This window comes from Festucalex cinctus, chromosome 15 (assembly GCF_051991245.1).
Source record: "Festucalex cinctus isolate MCC-2025b chromosome 15, RoL_Fcin_1.0, whole genome shotgun sequence".
NCBI classification, from domain to species: Eukaryota; Metazoa; Chordata; class Actinopteri; order Syngnathiformes; family Syngnathidae; genus Festucalex; species Festucalex cinctus.
The window spans coordinates 12,548,128-12,566,173 of record NC_135425.1 but is presented as its reverse complement, the minus strand read 5'-3'; the positions used below and the strand labels follow the sequence as shown (position 1 = coordinate 12,566,173).

Genomic DNA, 18,046 nt, shown 5'->3' with positions numbered 1-18,046 from the left:
TTTTATAGACTAGAGGGAGCAGGAGACGCCTCCGTGCCAATCAGCTTGTAGCGAACACATCCTTAGAGTAGCTTTTCCCCGAGGGAGCATCACCTTGTCATGGCATCTGCAAACACTGCTTTGTCATCTGTTACTAAAACAAACAAATTGGGTCACATTTGACTGAAGCACAGACCAACATTTACCACCTAAAGTCAAATTGTTCACCTAATAGAATAGTTGCCTATGTCTCTTAAAACTGCTACGTCAAAAACGACACAATTTGGGTCCAAAATGGGAAAGCACAGGAACTTGGGTCTATCTGACACTTTTGGGCTGGGTTGGTCCAATTTTTGACCCAGCAGGTCAAACAATGTACATTTTTAAAACGCCTGGGTTAAAAATAACCCAAATTTGGTGTATTAGTTAACCCAGAGCTGGGCACAAAAGAGACCGTTGTTTTTGTTTTTGTTTTTTGTTTTTTTGTTTTTTTAAACCAATTATTTTGAGGATTTGACCCAGCACGTTGTGTCAAGATTTTGATCCAAAAAGGGGTAAAAATCTACCCATACTGACTGAGTTAAAGGCAAAGCTACCAAGAAATTGGTTACTGGGTTATCAGTTTAGCTGTGGTTAAAAAAATAATAAAATAAAGAACGCATTTCCCCTGTTAAGGGTCGACACAGAGAGTGACTCCCATTTCTTGTGATCAGGATTTGAACCAGGGTTTGGGCTTCAGCGCTTCAACCCCCTGAAATCCAATCTGGTGCGTCAAAAATAATAAAGTAACCCAACAATTTGCCCAAAATGGACAGCTACCCACTGAGTGGGGTAGGTGAATAACTTTTTTTTTTTTTTTTTTTTGTATGTGTACTGTCACATCAATTTAAAAAAAATCACTATTGCCATCAAAATGTCGACCCATAGACTTTTTTTTATCTTTTTTTTAACAGTTTTTTTAATGGAGTCATTAAAAAGTAAAAGCTGTGTGATTTTTTTAAATTCATTTTTAATTTTTAAGAATAAAAAAATAACAACGCGGGGGCTGTAAGTTCTGCGTGGTAAACTTTCACGTCACCCGCCAGGGAAAGCTCCACCTTCGGGCTGAGCCGGAGGCGGCGTACCCGCTGGAGGCACTCACAGGGCGGCATGATTCCGGTGCGAGCGTGCGCGCACTCGACTTTCTCTCTTCCACCTTCGCTTTTCACGACCTGTTTCTATTTTTGTGATTGTTCCAACTGGAACACGTCTGAACATGTTTACGTTGTTGTTCGAGCGACTTTTTCCGCGAGCCGGCGGGTCTGAGACTTGAGTGAGGTACCGGAGAGGACGGATGGAGCGGAGTCACCGCACGGACAGGATGGGCGGCAGCGGCGCTGACTCGCTCCGAGCGTCCGCCTTCATCCCGGTGTGCACCGCCGCCTGCCTCCTGGTGGGCTCCACCTCACTCTTCTTCGTCTTCACGTGAGTGACTTTCTTTGGCTACCTGAGTCCCAAAAATAATACAGTACATAGAAATTGACCTTAACCTTATTTTAGGGACTTGTAAAACACATGAATACAAATGTACTTTGGAAAAATACTTGAAGTACTAATATACTAAAACATTCTCTTCCTTCCTCTCTGTCCTGACAATTACGAACATCCGGGCATTTCTGATATTTCTACAACGCAATGCAAATGCTTCATTTACACGCTGTAAACAAACGGCATATTGGAATTGCTTTGCCTGTGACCAACATAGAAACCAGGCAGATTGTTATTGTAGTTCAATGACATTTAATCACATTTTGAAGTCAAATTAATCATCTCAAATTAAAGTACAACGACCCAATGTCCAATGCTGCTAGTTGACCGCCATATTGACTTCGGAAATTATTAATAGAAGTCAGTTAGCTTGCCAGTAGTGCAGTATTTCTAAATTATTTTATGTTTTTGTTATCTCCAAAGAAAGAAGAATATATTAACCGCGCCCCCTCTTCACCCCCGTGACTATAAGTCGTATAATTTGTCTATAAAATTGTTGTAAGTACACTTCTCCGTTCTAAAACAATGAGAGCGCCACTGCCATATATTGTAGTGGGTGTGGAATTACACTTTATTCTAGTATGGCACTGCGCCCCCAATTTGAGAAGGACTGAGTCGCACCTTGGCTGTAATATCACGATGCATCCCATCCATACTGCCCAACAGCCGTCGTTTAGCAAGCTTACATTTATCTGCAATTATCCACCCACTCACCCATTTATTCATCCAGCCATACTTTCATCCAATTGAACATCCATCATAACTCAATTTGTCTTAGCATTCATTTATAAAATCCACATTTTTTTAACGTGCTTTCTCCACCCACTCATCCATTTATGCATCCATCCATTTACACGTTTTTGCATTCAGTTATTAATTTCCTCTAATTATCACATGTTCCTACACAAATCGGCACATATGTTGCACGGGTGCCATGACACTGACCCGGTTGGCTGTCAGCGGGGCTTGCCCCGAGGACTCTGTTATGTAGCACACTTTTACTGATAAGACGCCTTCCCATCAGCCAGTCGCAGCGCTCCTCTCTCCGCATTTAAACAAAAATATACACTTTTGAACTGTGACGGTTGGCATAAAGGTTGTAATCGTTCCTTGGAGCCATGTTGTGACCTATTTTTGGCGGGAGGTTGGAAAGAGTCCAATTTGTGGTGTGTGTAAACTAGTTTCGGGCCGTGTATTTGGTACCTGAGCTGTCAGTTTTGACTTATAAGAAACAAACATCCTGCTCATGCCACTATTGGCTTACTGAATGAATTCTCCCAACTCACCAGCTCAACTCGGTTGTGACCTTTGAACTGTCCCACTTTCTCCTATACATATACAGTATATCCAGGCGTTTTTCCAATGGAATGTGACAGCAGGTTGGGAAAAATGCAGGAGGATTAGGATCTGGTCAATGCCATGTGATCACCCCCATCTGGGAAAACTCTGGAGTCTTGGTGCGGATGCAGATATAATTGCTTGTGGATTTTTGTTAAATCTGCACATACTCACGCACTCAAATCCTTCCACCGCTACCCCACCCCCGTTTGGACAGATGTGTTTGGATGAGAAGAGCAGACTTGTAGAGTTAATTTTGGGCTCTCTTGACTCTTCCTTGCCATCTTCCTGCTTTTGTTCTGTGGACGTCCTTGAACTTTTTTTTTTTTTTTTTTTTTTTTTTTTTTTTTTTTAATGTTAAGCCCCACCAGGCCCTAAATGAATTGGAAGTAGGAAAGATAACTCTCTTGACACATCCGGCTTTAGTTTTGCCCGTTTAGAGAGAATAGTCAGGGTATGTCATATGACACAATGAAAACAGAAAACAACCCCAAAAAATTGGATTGTTGTGTTAAAAAACAAACAAAAAAAAGTCTGAATTAGCCGCTAATATTAACTGGACTGTGTGCCATGTGCAGGTGTGTGTGTCATCCAACACGGCAGTGATGTCATTAATGTAAGAGTCACACTATTTGACCAAACTTGCAGCTTGACTGACTGTCTGCTGTGCCACTGACCCACTGCGGGGATGAGGGCGGCGTGAGCAGCTTACGCTGTGTGCGGGTGATTTAATACAGCTCTGCCGGCCGGGCTCTTTTCATTAGGTGGGGCTTGTCTTGTTGCCGTAATCAAGTGTCCTTCCCCGCGGTCCAGATGGTCTCCCGGTGGGCCCAGTGGCCTCCGTCCCTCCCTCCCTCCGTCCTCATTGTAATCTGGTCCTCAAGAAATCAGTCCAATGATTTGTCACACGGTCGTGACATGATCCAATTAGGTGACAGTCGAGCGCAAGCTGCAATACAAATCATTTGATTGGGATCACTCAAGCCCCCTTTTCTGCTATCTAGTACTGGTCTTGTCCTCTGTCTCTTTCTGTCTTGATTATCAGCAACTATCAATTGTTTTGCTATTTCTATCTATCTATCTATCTATCTATCTATCTATCTATCTATCTATCTATCTATCTATCTATCTATCTATCTATCTATCTATCTATCTATCTATCTATCTATCTATCTATTATAGCAGGCTAGCTAGCTACAGTAGCAGGCTATCCATCCATCCATCCATCCATCCATCATAGCAGGCTAGCTAGCTACAGTATCCATCCATCCATCCATCCATCCATCTATATAATCTCTTTGTTCACTTTGCTTTCATCTAGCTATCTATATATGTCTATCTACAGTAGCAGACTAGCTATCACACAATGTATGTTGTTTTATCTGCACTGAAAATATGTGTATCGATTGTAATTATTTACATTTTTAGTTATTTTTTTAAACTATTTGGCCCATTCCTCGTATTTTATCAATCTTTTTCAATGATTTAATGAAGCCTCTATTGGATACATAAATCCACTCCAAAAAATAAAAGTGCAATGATGTATCCTGTATATATGGGTATAGCGTATGATGCAGGATATACGGTGGTGCTGACGATCCACTGTGAGTTTTCCACAATGGACTGTCAGAAAGGGCCTGTAATCCAGAGTTGATAATCCGGTGGGGAGGGGGGGGATTAGTGGGTTTGCATCTGGCATGGCATCAGCAATGGGGACCCCTCCCCCACTGCTTTACCCCACCATATAGCACCCACGCTCACTTGTGATTGATGGACATCTACTCACTTAACAGTACTTTCTTTTATTATTGTGCAAGTCGTTTCTAATATTCTGACCGCTTCTCACATCTCATTCTACATTTATGAACATTCCCGGAGGTCCTTTCGTACTCCCACTGTGTAACCTGATTACTCAGATCCGCCGTCTAATCTCACGCAGCGGTGACATCATCAAGGCGGCGTGCACTTTCATGTACACGCCACAATAATAAGGCAATGGGCAATACAGTACGCTAGTTGAGCAATTTTATTTATCGTTGCGTTGTTTTCCTTATTTTTAATCCGCTACCATTTTAAAACAAAAAGCGCCACAATAAGCAATTAGCATATAATCAGAAGATTAATCACCAGTGAAAATAATTGTGTCGCCGCAGCCCGGAGGGACCCCCGTCACTCGCTAATCCTCCTGATGTGGGAGCAGTGATGAACACGCACTAATACTCGCTTCTTTCACTGTAAACAATTACTTTTGGGATCCGGCGCTGCTGCCGTGGGAATAAACGGGATGAAGATTATCCCCCCCCCCCCAAAGTCTTTGTTGTGGACCTGATTTGCATTAACCTCAACCTGCACAGGGATGGCTATACTCGCGAGGCACACTTTTGAGAGGGGAAATTATTTTTTTATTGTGGCCAGATAGCATGCCGGATGCAGGGAAAGTTTATTGCATGTTTACCAATTTTCATGTTTATTACTTTATTTTTTATTATTTTTTTGTTTTTAGCTACCATTGTTTTGTTTTGTTTTACCTGGATTTGAGTTCACTTCTGTTGGCAACTTAATCCATTTTGTGTGCAACATAATAGCCAAGTGCTGCGTCACCATGTTTGCTTTGATAATCAGCCTTGAGCTCCCCTACACTAATTTTGCATCTTAACCCAAAATTGTGTGGCTATGTCTTATCATGACAGGACGCAGGGAAAAGTCTGCAATTAAACCTGTCGGCCATTTTGATTTGAAGCTGTCAGTTTGGGTGACTTTCGAGCTCTTCATTGCAATATAATTATTCATATTTTGGGGTGATTTTGCAGATGCCCGTGGCTGGCAGTGACCATCTGCCCTGCCGTGCCGCCGTGCTGCGCCGTCCTTTTCCTTTTCGTGTTGGCCAACTTCACCATGGCGACGTTTATGGATGCCGGCGTTCTCCCGATGGGTGAGTGAACAAACTGATGGAAATCCCAATTGTGGCGTGGGACGCTGATTTTTTTTCGTCAACCGGCAGCCAACGAGGATGAGGACAAGGACGACGAGTTTCGCGCGCCCCTCTACAAGAACGTGGACGTGAGGGGCATCCAAGTGCGGATGAAATGGTGCGCCTCCTGTCACTTCTACAGGCCGCCGCGATGCTCGCACTGCAGCGTGTGTGATCGATGCGTGGAGGTCCGTCAAATCAATGTTATTATGATTCATATTATAGTATTAATATTATATATTCTATTTATTTATTATCATGTTATTATTGGCCAAATTCAAAAGGTACAAGCCATCATTCAGATTATTATTATTTTTGCTTTGTATCATAAACTGTAATTTAGCCTTTCAGTCTGCTAGTTTAACGCTACCGCCTATCTGTCTCATACTGCCCCCATATGGCCAAGGCGGACACATCAACAAACAATAATTGTTTTATTCCTTTTAATTAATTTGAGATATGAGTGTTACGAGTTACAAGTGTGATTATGGGATGATTAAAACCCGTATCTCAAGGCACCACAATACTGCAATTAATATCGTATTGTATAGTTGTGTCGTATCATCATATCTATCTAATATCGTATCAGTCTAGATGGCAATATCAATCATTCTACCACCAGCCCAACTAGTAGATCCTCTGGGTTGAAATGATGAAAATCCAAGTCAATTCAAAATCCGCGTGCGTTGAGAAAATGGTGGACACTGATGGTGGCGCACTAATGAATTAAAAAATAAAAGTGAGGTAGACACAGTAGGCTTGCATTATTGTTGCATGGGGGTGGTGGGGTCAATAAAAAGGATTTCGGTTGTGAACGACAGGCAGGACGAGCGTGAGGAGGAGGAGGAGAGAGAGAGAGCGATGTCATTAATCAGGTTAATCCTTTACGCTCGTATTTTGGAGCCTCACTGGAAAATTCAATTTCTCAGAGAGTTGGGGTGGTGGTATTAAAAAAAAAAAGGTCAGATATTCCGGCCTCTAAAATATAATGTAAAATATGTATCTGGAGACACATTCTATTTTTTTCCTCAAAATTTCCAACAGTTTTCATGTACATCCACTTGCCACAGTCTATTTGAAATTACTCAGATTTGTCGCTAAAAATACTACGTACATATTTTTAATTTAGGGTATTTCCTAATCCAGTTATGACTTAAAATTATGATTAAAATGATGAACATTTTTCTTGTAAAATTACTTTGTTGAGTATGTAAAATTTTGACTTCATTTCTCTGTAAAATTTGACTTCAATGGTATAAAATTAGATATTTGTTTTTCTTATAAAATTGTGTAAAACTAATTTCCCCCTGGAAAATTACAATTTAATTGTCTAAAATAAAAACTTTTCCCCCTGGAAATTATTATTAATCAAGTAATTTTATTTATTTATTTTCCTTTTAAAATTTTAACTGCAATATCATAAATTCCGACTTTAATCTTTTACAAATGACTATGTTTTCCACATTAAAATAACTACTTTAATCACCTCTTTGCTCGTAAAACTACTACTTTAATTGTGTACAATTCTGCAGTTTTTTCCCAGGTAGAATTATGACTTTAATCGACCAAGTTAGGACGTTCTTCTATTTTAAAAATTATGGCATTAATCATCTAAAATACTTCACTAATTAAAAAAAAAATCAGTAATCATCTAAATGTGACCCCCCCCCCCCCCCCCCCAAAAAAAAGAGAAAAATAATAATAATAATGTCTTGTACCGTTTATGTTAGAACTTTTTATTTATACATATGTATATATATATATATATATATATATATATATATATATATATATATATATATATATATATATATATATATATATATATATATATATACACAACTTTTACTTTGTAAAACTGGGACTAGTTTTCCGGTGAAATTATTACCTTATGTCAAATTAGGATGATCTTTTCCTCATAAAATTGCAATATACTATATAATGCTGTAAGATTAGTCTGTTTTGTTCCTTGATAAGCAGAATACAAAATAGATGGCCGATAAAACGACTTTAATTGCCACTTTTTCAATGGGAAATTTACAACTTTTTTTTTTTTTTTATGTAAAACTGCTGCTTCAGTAAAATTACGCCACTTTCTTCCTACTTCATTATTTGATAGCAGCCATTCAAAAGTCAACTTTCCCTAATCTGTCCTCTTTTATTTTATTTTTTTTTTTTTTGGTGTCACTGTGCAGGATTTTGACCATCACTGTCCGTGGGTGAACAACTGCATCGGGAGGCGCAACTACCGCTACTTCTTCCTCTTCTTGTTGTCCCTCACCGGTCACATGCTTTGCGTGTTCAGCTTGGGCCTCGTCTTCGTGCTGCATCACGCGGACCAGCTGTGGAAGCTGCACTGCACCGTCACGTATCCTTGCAGGCACACGAAGAAGAAGTCAAGTTATCCTTCACCTCACGGAAGGTTACTTTTCCTTAACAGCGTTGCAAACAGTTTGGTCGTGATCAGCATATCGGGCCTGTTTCTCCTCCCCGTTCTGGGCCTGACGGGTTTCCATCTGTTCCTGGTGTCCCGGGGTCGCACCACCAATGAGCAAGTCAGTACATAGTGGTATATGAGCCACTGAGAAATGGAGTGGGGCAAAATAAATGTGGCCTGATGAATAACGAAAAGTCCAAATGAACTTCCCCCTATGGGTCAAAGTTGGAACTAAACCCTAGTGTTTTTCTGATGTTTGCACAGGTAACCGGGAAGTTTCAGGGAGGAGCAAACCCGTTCACGCGAGGTTGCTGTAACAATCTGGAATACCTGGTGTGCAGTCCAATCTCTCCAAGGTGATTTTGGGACACGTGGGATGTTTTTCATATTATGGCTTTATTCTGATTAAATTTCAACTTAAAAATATTTTAAGTGCACTTTTACAACATAAAATGAGATGTTCTTTATTTATTTTTTAAAGAAGTTTATTACATAAAATTTCAACTTAACCTACACTCCCGTAATATTTACATAATCATGAAATGAAACTTTTTTTTTTTTTTGAGGTATGTTACCTTTTTTGTGTCATATTCCAACATTTTTTTCGTAACATTATTATTTTATTGTGGTTCAATTTCAGCGTAGGTCTCATATTTCAAACACTCTTGTAATAATTAACAACATTATTATCATTATTATCTTATTTTTAATATGACTTCTTTCATTTTTTAGTATAACTTATGATTTTCTTTTCTTTTTTTGTATTTTCTCATAATGTTCCATTTTAATCATATTTCAACATTAGTGTTTTAATACTGCTTAAATTGAAGCCTCCCTTCCAAATCATGGCCCGTTGAGATTCCCTTTGTGACCCCACCACAGGTACTCGGCCAGGCCTCGCAAGAAGTCTGTGATCCACATTCAGCCTCCCTTCCTGAGACCAGAGCTTGACAGGCAGCTGTCCGTCAAAGTGAGCGACAACGGCAAGCACAACAGAGCCTCAGCTGGACCGGAACCGCAGAAAAGTCCGCCCCCGTTGCCACCCAAACCAGAACACGCACTGCTGAAAAGCCACCTAGCTGCTATGGAAGGTACAGAGCCCAAAGATGTACAATATAAAATGGACCTATAACTGTTGCTTTCTGTAAGTGTAAAAAGCAGGATTGAAGAGGATTTGACATCAGATAATCTTCAGCAAAAACTAGGCTGAACTGAAATACTTCCTGTTTTCATTCTTCTTCGTATTCAAATTTAGTGTCAAACAAAAGTATGCTGCAATCTAGTGGTCAACAGTGGAATTAAATGCAAAATAAATGGGAGGTAGGGCAAAATAGTTTCAAACTAGAAAAAAAAAAATCAACTTCTTTTCACTTCTTCAGAGATGGGCCACCACACCAAATCCATCATCCCCGTCTCCATTCCCACTGTGCCTCAGCTGCGACCAGTCCTGGAGGCCATCTCCAGAGGATCGTCGCCCATTCCCCCGGAGCAGGTGCTCGTCTGTCTGTTTTCTCTATCGTTTTTCCTCATTCGCGACGCCATCGAGCTGGAACTCATCCCAGCTGACTTTGGCGGGAGAAAAGTCAGATGGGATCGGTTCCAACTATGGTGGCAACATGTTTGCTGACCCGGCTTGCAGTCTAAGCAGCATTGTTGGTCCTTAATGTGTAGCTACTGAAGACCTCAGATCCACCGGGAGACAGCAAAGGTCCGGACCTCCGTTTAGACACCAACGGAAGCCCCTTGAGGGGAGCCTTGCCCCCTTCCTTGCCCCCCTTGCAGGCCGCCACCCTCTCTGGGGTCATGACGCTCAGCTCGCGTTCGCTCAGCCTCAAACACGGCGGCCGCCACATCCTCGCCAAGTCTCAGGCCAACCACAGCGGCGGCGGAAGCAGCTCCTACGACAACCTCATCACCACCGTGGACCCTCAGTGTCGCCCCCACAGAGTGGCGCCCGCGGTGGGCTACTTCATGAGCCTGGGTCCGGACGTCGGTGCGGTGCAGCGTGGCCCTCACGTCTTTGTGGGCGTGGCCCGGCAGTCCCCTCAGCCCAGAGACCCGTCGCCTTCTCTGCAGGGTCTCTCGTCCCGAGACCCCTCCCCTTCCTTCCCGGGGTTCATCCAAAGAGAGCCGTCGCCTGGTTTCCAGGGCCTTGTGTCCAGGGATCTCAGCCCAGCGGGTCTCCCTGCGAAGACCCAAAGTCTTCGAGACAGTCTCCGGGACGTGAGTTTGACTCCTCAGAAGTCCGCTGCCGCCGCCGCTGCGTCGTCCCGCTTAGATGGTCTCTCCAAAGCCCTAATGGCGTCCCTTCATGAGCGGCGCGAAATGGAGGACAGGGAGCGGATGTTGCGCCTGCACACCCGATCCCAAGCCCTGTACGGACCGGACGCCTGCGTCTACGACATCCCCTGCAGGCGGAGTCTCCCGCTAGACCCCGGCCGACCGCAGGGCGCCCGGGGACACACCCCGCCGGCGTACGGCTCCCGGGAGTTCCTGATGAGCACGGGCGTCCTGGGCTACGGCCCCAGGACGTCGCCCCTCTCCGGCTCGTCGCTCGCCCGGGGACCCAAGCCGCGCTCCTCCTCGCCAGGCTACTGCCCCTCCGAAAGACTTCCCGGCCCGCCCTCCACATGCACTCTGCCACGTTTACCGTCCTCCTCCACTCCTCCTTACGCACCGTACGGGACGGCCAAACGCTCCTCGCTCACCACCTCCGAGGGGAAGGACTCGTGAGTAGTCGCCGCACTCATACTGGGAGCTGTAAAGCACAGTGGTACCTTGACTTGCAAGTTTAATTCGTTCTGTGACCATGCTCGTAACGTCAGTCATGCTAAATAGTGGTCGATTGACTGACCAGCGATTACTAACCTAACCTTCAGGATCCCACGCCAACAGCAGAACCCAGGGTTTGTTATTGTTTTTGTTTATTTATCAATAACCATGCCCAAAGATGTACTTTACAAAATGGACCTGCAGCCATCGCTTTCTGTCGGCGTAAAAAGCAGGATTACAGTTGATGACGTCAGCAAAAACTAGGCTGCTGAAAATACGCTTTCGTCCTTCTTTCAAATTTATAACGTCTCAAGCTAAGTTTGCCTCTCTCTAGTGGTTGACAGTAGAATTACACCCCAATATAAATGTCAGTTAGCCCAAAATAGTTAACTGTACAAAAAAAAAAGTGTATGAAAGTAATTTAATTACTATACAGTCCTCATAACTGAATTTATTTTTGAAGCTAGTGCTAAGTGAGTGACAGGTTCAACCTGACAAGTTGCCAAGCAACATATACGCACGTCGCACCACACGTCAACTAAAAATACCAAATGATTAAAAACCTATGACTCACGGCATGATATGATAACATTAGTTGTTTGTGATCAGCGCCTCCAAACTCCAAGACTCAGCATGCCAAAATACCCCACCATGTCCTATATGCATGGATCAGCCGAGTCGACGAGCTTGGCTGCAGAGCAAATCAAACTCTACTGTACCATTGTAGCACCAAAAACCGTCAATGAATCATCTGTGTATGAGGGACTCCTCTTACTCTTTATGTGTGTGAGTTGTAAGGAAATAACATATTGTCATTTTGACTGTAAAAGGGTGAATCACTGGACCCCCCATAAAAACAAAAAACAACCTTTACTGAGTGCGCCTCTAATACAGAGAGAATACAATCGTTGTTTTTTTTTGTTTTTTTTATGTGTTTTGATATTGCTTTTTTGTTGTCCCCCAATCCATAGTATTTGATAGTTGTTTATATGAATAATAAACATATTTTGTAACTCGTTTTTAGCTCTTATTTTTCTGGTGTGATTTTGAATTTGTCAATTGAATCACGAGGACACTTCGTTACACTAGAACTTCTTCCTTTCGATTGATAATGTTTGAGTTTAAACTTGGTCATCAAAAGTCATCATTATCTTTGCATTGGAAATTTTTAAATTCATATTTAGTACTGTATCTCAGGTGTACGTATTGAGTGAGCATACAATAATTTGTTTTTGTTTTTTTAATAATAATAATAATAATTGTAATGTTTTGTATTATTATTTTTAATAGACAGAGTGATGACAAAAAACACTCTGTTACACGATACTATAGTGTTATTCGTGCAGTTTTAGAATTTGGCGTTTGGCTCACCCTAGTGGACATCTGAGGGAAAGTCTTGCCTTGTAATATCCATTACTCATCGGCATTCAGTACCGTAACAGATAGAAAGTGCGCCGGTCAGTTCGAGTTGGTTGTACAATGTTTGTATTCAAATTTTTCACATATTGTGTATACTGTTTATTGTTCAATCAAGTGTATTTCTTTATTTCTTTATTTATTTGATACATTTTATTGGACGCTCCGAATTGTCCCGAGGTGTGTTTGTATGGGTGGATGGTTGGTTGTTCGTCTCTGTGTGCCCTGCGATTGTCTGGCAACCAGTTCAGGGTGTACCCCGCCTGCTGCCCATAGCCAGCTGGGATAGGCTCCTGCACCCCTCGCGACCCTTGTGAGGACTGAGCGGTTCAGAAAATGGATGGATGGATGGATGGATGGATGGATGGATACATACATTTTATTTATTTATTTTTTTAAGTCTCCAATGCTGCCACAAGATGGCAGCCGTTTATGGCGAGCCTTCTCTGTGCATTTCAAAGGCAACTTTGAACTTTGGCTTTTTGCTGCGCATTCCAGATATCTCGAACGTCATTGTGCCGCGGCGGAACGACACAAGGAGATATCTGGAATTCTATTGTGCCTAGTCAAAATGACATTCCAGATATCCAAAACGTCATCTAGATGATAAATGACGTCACTTTTGAAATCATGTGTACGGCCGTCGTCATTCCAGATATCAACTAATCAATTTCGGATATCTGGAACAGGATTGCAGATATCTGTAACTCCACATCCAGCATTTTAAATTGTATTACTGTATATGAAAAGGAAATTGGTCCATGATAGTACTAACATTTGAACCTTTTTTAAAACAGTGACAGCCTCAATTGTAGAGTGAAACAGGACAATTTGAGTGCACCTCTAATACAGAGAGAGTACAATCTTTTGTTTGTTTGTTTTTAAATCTTTTGTTATTGATTTTTTTGTCTCACAATCCATAGAATTTGATAGTTCTTTCTTTTTTTTCCCTGTGATTTAAGTCATTTGAGTCACCAGGACACATTAGTTACACCAGAACTTTTTCCTTTAGAATGATCAGTCCATCAAAAGTCATCCTTATCTTTGCAATGGCAAATTATGATTCAGATTTCCTACTGGTTATTGGGTGTATGTAATGAAGTGAGAATACAATACAAATACATAATATTTTTTGTAATTTTTTTAAGCCATAGTGATGACAAAACAATTATGTGCTACATGATACTGCAGCGATATTAGTGCAGTTTTAGGATTTGGCATTTGGCTCACTCTAGTGGACATCTGAGGGAAAGTCTTGCAGTTTCCCCTCCAGCCATGAGATTAAAAATAAAAAAAATAAAAAAAAGTACATATCGAACATAAAATTGAGAAAATCGAAATTGTTTTTATAAAATGAATGAAACCTTACTTAGTAAACAATTTTTTAAGATACAAGCTTACTTTTGCTTTGATTTCTGAGCTAATACTTGAGACACAAGGACTGTATGTGAAGTCAACTCACTTTAGCAATTCATTTTAATAAGTCTTCAAACTGTATTATTTTTTTTTAATATCATCATTATTATTTGTACTTCCAATGGAAGTTTATAGTCAAAAATTGCACCTTGTCTTTTCAAAACTATACCATATAGCCTCCGCTAGCTTAATGCTAACACATAAAGGAAAACGCCATAGGCTGGCTAATGAATAGCAAGTCGTCTATGTTTGTCATATATTATACTGCACTGGTGGCAAATCACACACCCCAGAAGGAGTAGCAATGAATTCTTCATGATGCACAAACTGTTTAATTGTACTATATTTTTAGAGTGCTATTTTCTTTAAATACACATTCCCACATTTTTTGTAGGAAGACTGAAACGACTCCAGCTCGCCCTAATGAAGACAAGCAGTATAGAAAGTGGATGGATGAATAATTTATCAACTAAAGTAGGCTTTTTTTCGATCTAACTTTTGAAATTTATCCTCAATATCACACAGTAGCAACATTTCACTCCCTATCCTCTCATCCAAAACCACCTTTGATTTTCTTCCTGTAACAAGTACCAAAAAAAAGTGCGTAGATGCCTCCCGCTGACCTAGATTTGGGCGGCTGACTGCCTTGCTCAGGGCTCATTGATATGCTTGATTGTCATTTCCCTGCATCTCCCCCTCTTCCCCACCAGACAACACGGACATGCATTAAAAACTAGTTTGGATGCTACGCTGTTGACCAAATCAAAGCAATTAATACCGAAAAGATCTAACAAGGGTATAGCCGTTAACTCGACAAAAAAAAAAAAAAAAAAAAAAATACAAAGGAGACCTTTTGGTGCGTTAAAGACAAACTGTGACCTTCTGCAGTGTTAATATGCAGCAGTGGCCTCATATGAAAGTGCACACTCACTGATTGTAGTGTGGGTGTGTGTGTTCACTGGAGCCGGCCTCAGTTGTTCATGCCAGCCTGAACACAGCAGAGCGGGGCACTGTGTTTATGTGCGTGTGTGTTGGTTTAATTAGGACAAAAATCTGCACTCAGTCCACAGGAAAGAAAAGAATGAGAAAGACCCTGTGGAGTCTGTGTGGGCTTTTCATCGCCATTCAGGCGCTGACGTTATGCACTCTGATGTTGCTGTTATTTGCTAGCAGGATTTAAATTGTGTGCACCTGTTACACCTGACACCATAGATAGATAGATAGATAGATAGATAGATAGATAGAGAGAGAGATAGCCTGCTACTATATACACTCTGATGTTGTCATTTGCTGGCAGGATTTAAATTGTGTGCACCTGTTACACCTGATAGATAGATAGATAGATAGATAGATAGATAGCCTTCTACTATAGATAGGTAGGAAGGGAGTTAGCCTGCTAGTTAGCTGCATAGCTAACTGCATTGCTAACTTGCTAGCATAGCTAACTTGCTAGCATAGATAGATAGATAGCCTGCTACTATAGATAGGTAGGGAGGAAGGGAGTTAGCCTGCTAACTAGCTGCATAGCTAACTTGCTCGGATGGATGGATAGATAGATAGATAGATAGATAGATAGATAATTTTTCCCCACCCACAGATTTCAGCTTCTACTTGTTGTCATGTTTCAAATGGAAAAGATTGATTTACAAGTAAGGACAATGTCGAATATGGTTAAAAATTTATTTTATTATATTAATTTTATTTATTTATTTTATTTATTTTATTTGAGGCTTATATCAATCTGGAATGGAGGGAAGTTTCAATTTCAGAGTGGCATGTATGAGCTATCTTACACAGACACGGACAGGAGCAAAGAAGAATTCTACTGCGCCTGCGTCAGCATGTTGCTGGTGAGTAAGAATTTTATTAAAATTTTAATCGATTAATATTGATTGTTATATGCTGTATTGGAGTAACAATGTTTTGAGTTGTTTGTAGGTGATGTAAAGGAACGGAGAGGAAACAGTTTATTGCTTTTGTAATAATTTTTGTAACTTTTGTACGCTCTTTTGAAACGTGATGGTGTTATTGAAAGGCAGATTAGGTCACTTAAGTCTCACAGTCGCCGTCCATCATAGGATAAAATTCTAAAGTGTTTTTTTTTTTTTTTTTTCAAAGTTTATATATATATATATATATATATATATATATATATATATATAATATTTTTTGATGTCCCAGATGATGAAGAAGATAAGTGCAGTGCCAAATGCGAGCAACAAAAGACTAACCACAGCCAATTATCTGCGTTTTGTCAGCCCAGTGAAAGGAGAAGAAGAAGCACAGGAAGCCAAAGAGCATTTGTACAAGTACACACAAAGGATTCTGTTTGGCCCTGAATCACAGAAAGACAGCAGCAGATTTAGTAGAGCTTGGCACATCCTTTATTGTTCCTTTGGGGTTAGGGTCACCGAGGGGTTAGGAGCAGTTTTTTTTTTTGTGTGTGGGTTTGTTTGTTGTTGTTTTTTTTTTGTTTTTTTTGTTTTTTTTTGTATTTGTTTTGCGTGGAATTGCCAAGGAGGAGTAAACATTTTTGTCTTGGCTATGTCGTGCGATGCTATTGCAATGTGGATCTAACATCTTGATCATGTTGAAATTTATCTGTAAAATGCAGGACAAATACTTAAAGCATGGCATCCCAATAACGCTATGGGGTAATGCTATGTGCAAAACACCTTGCTGCATTATGGGATAAATTTTATATCTTTAGATCTTTAGCCTACATTTTACTAACAAATCTGAATGTCTTTTTCAGTATTTTCTAAACACATTGTAGTACATTCGAACGACTTTTGCCAAAACGCTCAAACGACTCTACCAAGACATCCGAAAACTTTACCAATACGTTGGAAGGACTTTACCAATATATTCAAACACATTTACCAAGACATTCGAACGACTTTACGAATATGTTTGGACGACTTTCCCAAATGTTCTAATGACACTACCAACACATTCAAGACGTTCAAACAAATTTGCAGTACGTTCAAACCACATAGCCCAGTCAAAGCTGTTTACTCCACATTGGCAGTTTCACGTTTCCACTGTTTTGCATTTTTGGACAGATTCTGGAGCATTTCTGATCTTACAGTTTGTGAGATCGTGACGGTAAATAGTGAGATAGGACATCATATAGGCGAAAGTTTTGGGACACATATCTCTTGCTCAGTAAATGAATCAGTCAGGGCTGCACAGGCATGTTGTCATGACTGGGTCTTGCCAGGGTTAAGTTTGGGTCATGCAAAGGCATGACAGAGTTATGTTTGGGTCATGCAAGGGCATGACTGTGTGGTCAAGTGTCTGTTTTGAACTGATTTAACCAGCATCTAGTTTCAACTGGTAAGATGCTATGTGATGTCAAGAATCTTCAATCTCTTTATCTGGTCAACAGCCAATCAGATAATTCCATGTCAGTCCTGTTACCCACATGTCTAGCCACAACCAATCAGATCGATTCACCGTCTGTATATAAGCCTGTCTGAGAAGTGTGTTTTTGTCGGATTATTACCTCTGTTCCTTGATGCCTTCTCGTTGTTTCTGGTCTAGTCAAGTTAGTTCCTCGCCTTTGGATATTATGCGAATAAAGTGTTAAACTCTTATTTGTGTACTGTTATAGCCATTTTTCATAGAGGATAAAGAATATATGCCTATCATTTTCTTTCAAATATCAATATAAAACAAATATTGATGCTACAAATTAGAAAGTCAGTGACGTTTACTATTCTATATTAGCGTAAAGCTAGCTAGACATTTTTTTTTTTAATTCTATGTTGACAGTGCTTTGGCATTTAATCAAGAGCATAGAAACCATATTGGCACATGTTCACGCGAGTAACTAAAGATAAATTCCACTGAAAAAAAAAAAGTGAATAGGTGTATTTGTCCAATAGTGCAAGTTGTGTTTCCTCATCCTCATCCTCGCTGCCTCCTGCCTCGCAACCAAACTAGAGCGGGCATCTCCCGGACGCCAGCTGCATCTGCTTGCGAGCCCTTCGGGAAGCGTGTGAGTGTGAGTGTGTGTGTTTGATTGCTCCTATGTGTGTGTGTGCAGATTGCAGTTTTTGTTTTTTTTGTTTTTTTATAAACACTCACCCTGAGCCATTCCACACTGTGGATTCAGCACCTTGCTAATGGCGCTCACATTAACTGCAGTTCACATCAAGGGGGGTGGGGAGGGGGGCTCCCCTCAC

The 18,046-nt window shown here is 40.8% G+C and overlaps 1 protein-coding gene across 2 annotated transcripts; it reads left to right on the top strand.

Moving 5' to 3' along the window:
* The first annotated feature begins 1,089 nt into the window (after positions 1-1,089).
* Positions 1,090-12,099, top strand: zdhhc8a (zDHHC palmitoyltransferase 8a). Of its 2 annotated transcripts, XM_077497321.1 has the most exons (9): positions 1,090-1,443; positions 5,655-5,776; positions 5,846-6,003; positions 8,011-8,183; positions 8,268-8,370; positions 8,517-8,608; positions 9,135-9,343; positions 9,632-9,744; positions 9,924-12,093. In XM_077497321.1, exons 1-9 carry the CDS (start codon positions 1,313-1,315, stop codon positions 10,983-10,985), a joined length of 2,163 nt encoding a protein of 720 aa, XP_077353447.1. In that variant the 5' UTR covers positions 1,090-1,312; the 3' UTR covers positions 10,986-12,093. The 2 variants fall into 2 exon arrangements, with proteins under 2 accessions (XP_077353447.1, XP_077353449.1); XM_077497323.1 differs by lacking the exon at positions 1,090-1,443 and having other exon boundaries at positions 5,736-5,776; positions 5,846-5,933; positions 9,924-12,099.
* Positions 12,100-18,046: the final 5,947 nt, after the last annotated feature.

What these genes read in the sequence shown, in the direction of transcription:
- zdhhc8a (XM_077497321.1), top strand. Translation starts at nt 1,313, where the DNA reads ATGGAGCGGAGTCACCGCACGGACAGGATGGGCGGCAGCGGCGCTGAC. An exon ending in TGTGTGATCGATGCGTGGAG is followed by an intron (nt 6,004 to 8,010) that starts GTCCGTCAAATC and finishes GTCACTGTGCAG; the next exon opens with GATTTTGACCATCACTGTCC. An exon ending in AAGCTGCACTGCACCGTCAC is followed by an intron (nt 8,184 to 8,267) that starts GTATCCTTGCAG and finishes CGTTGCAAACAG; the next exon opens with TTTGGTCGTGATCAGCATAT.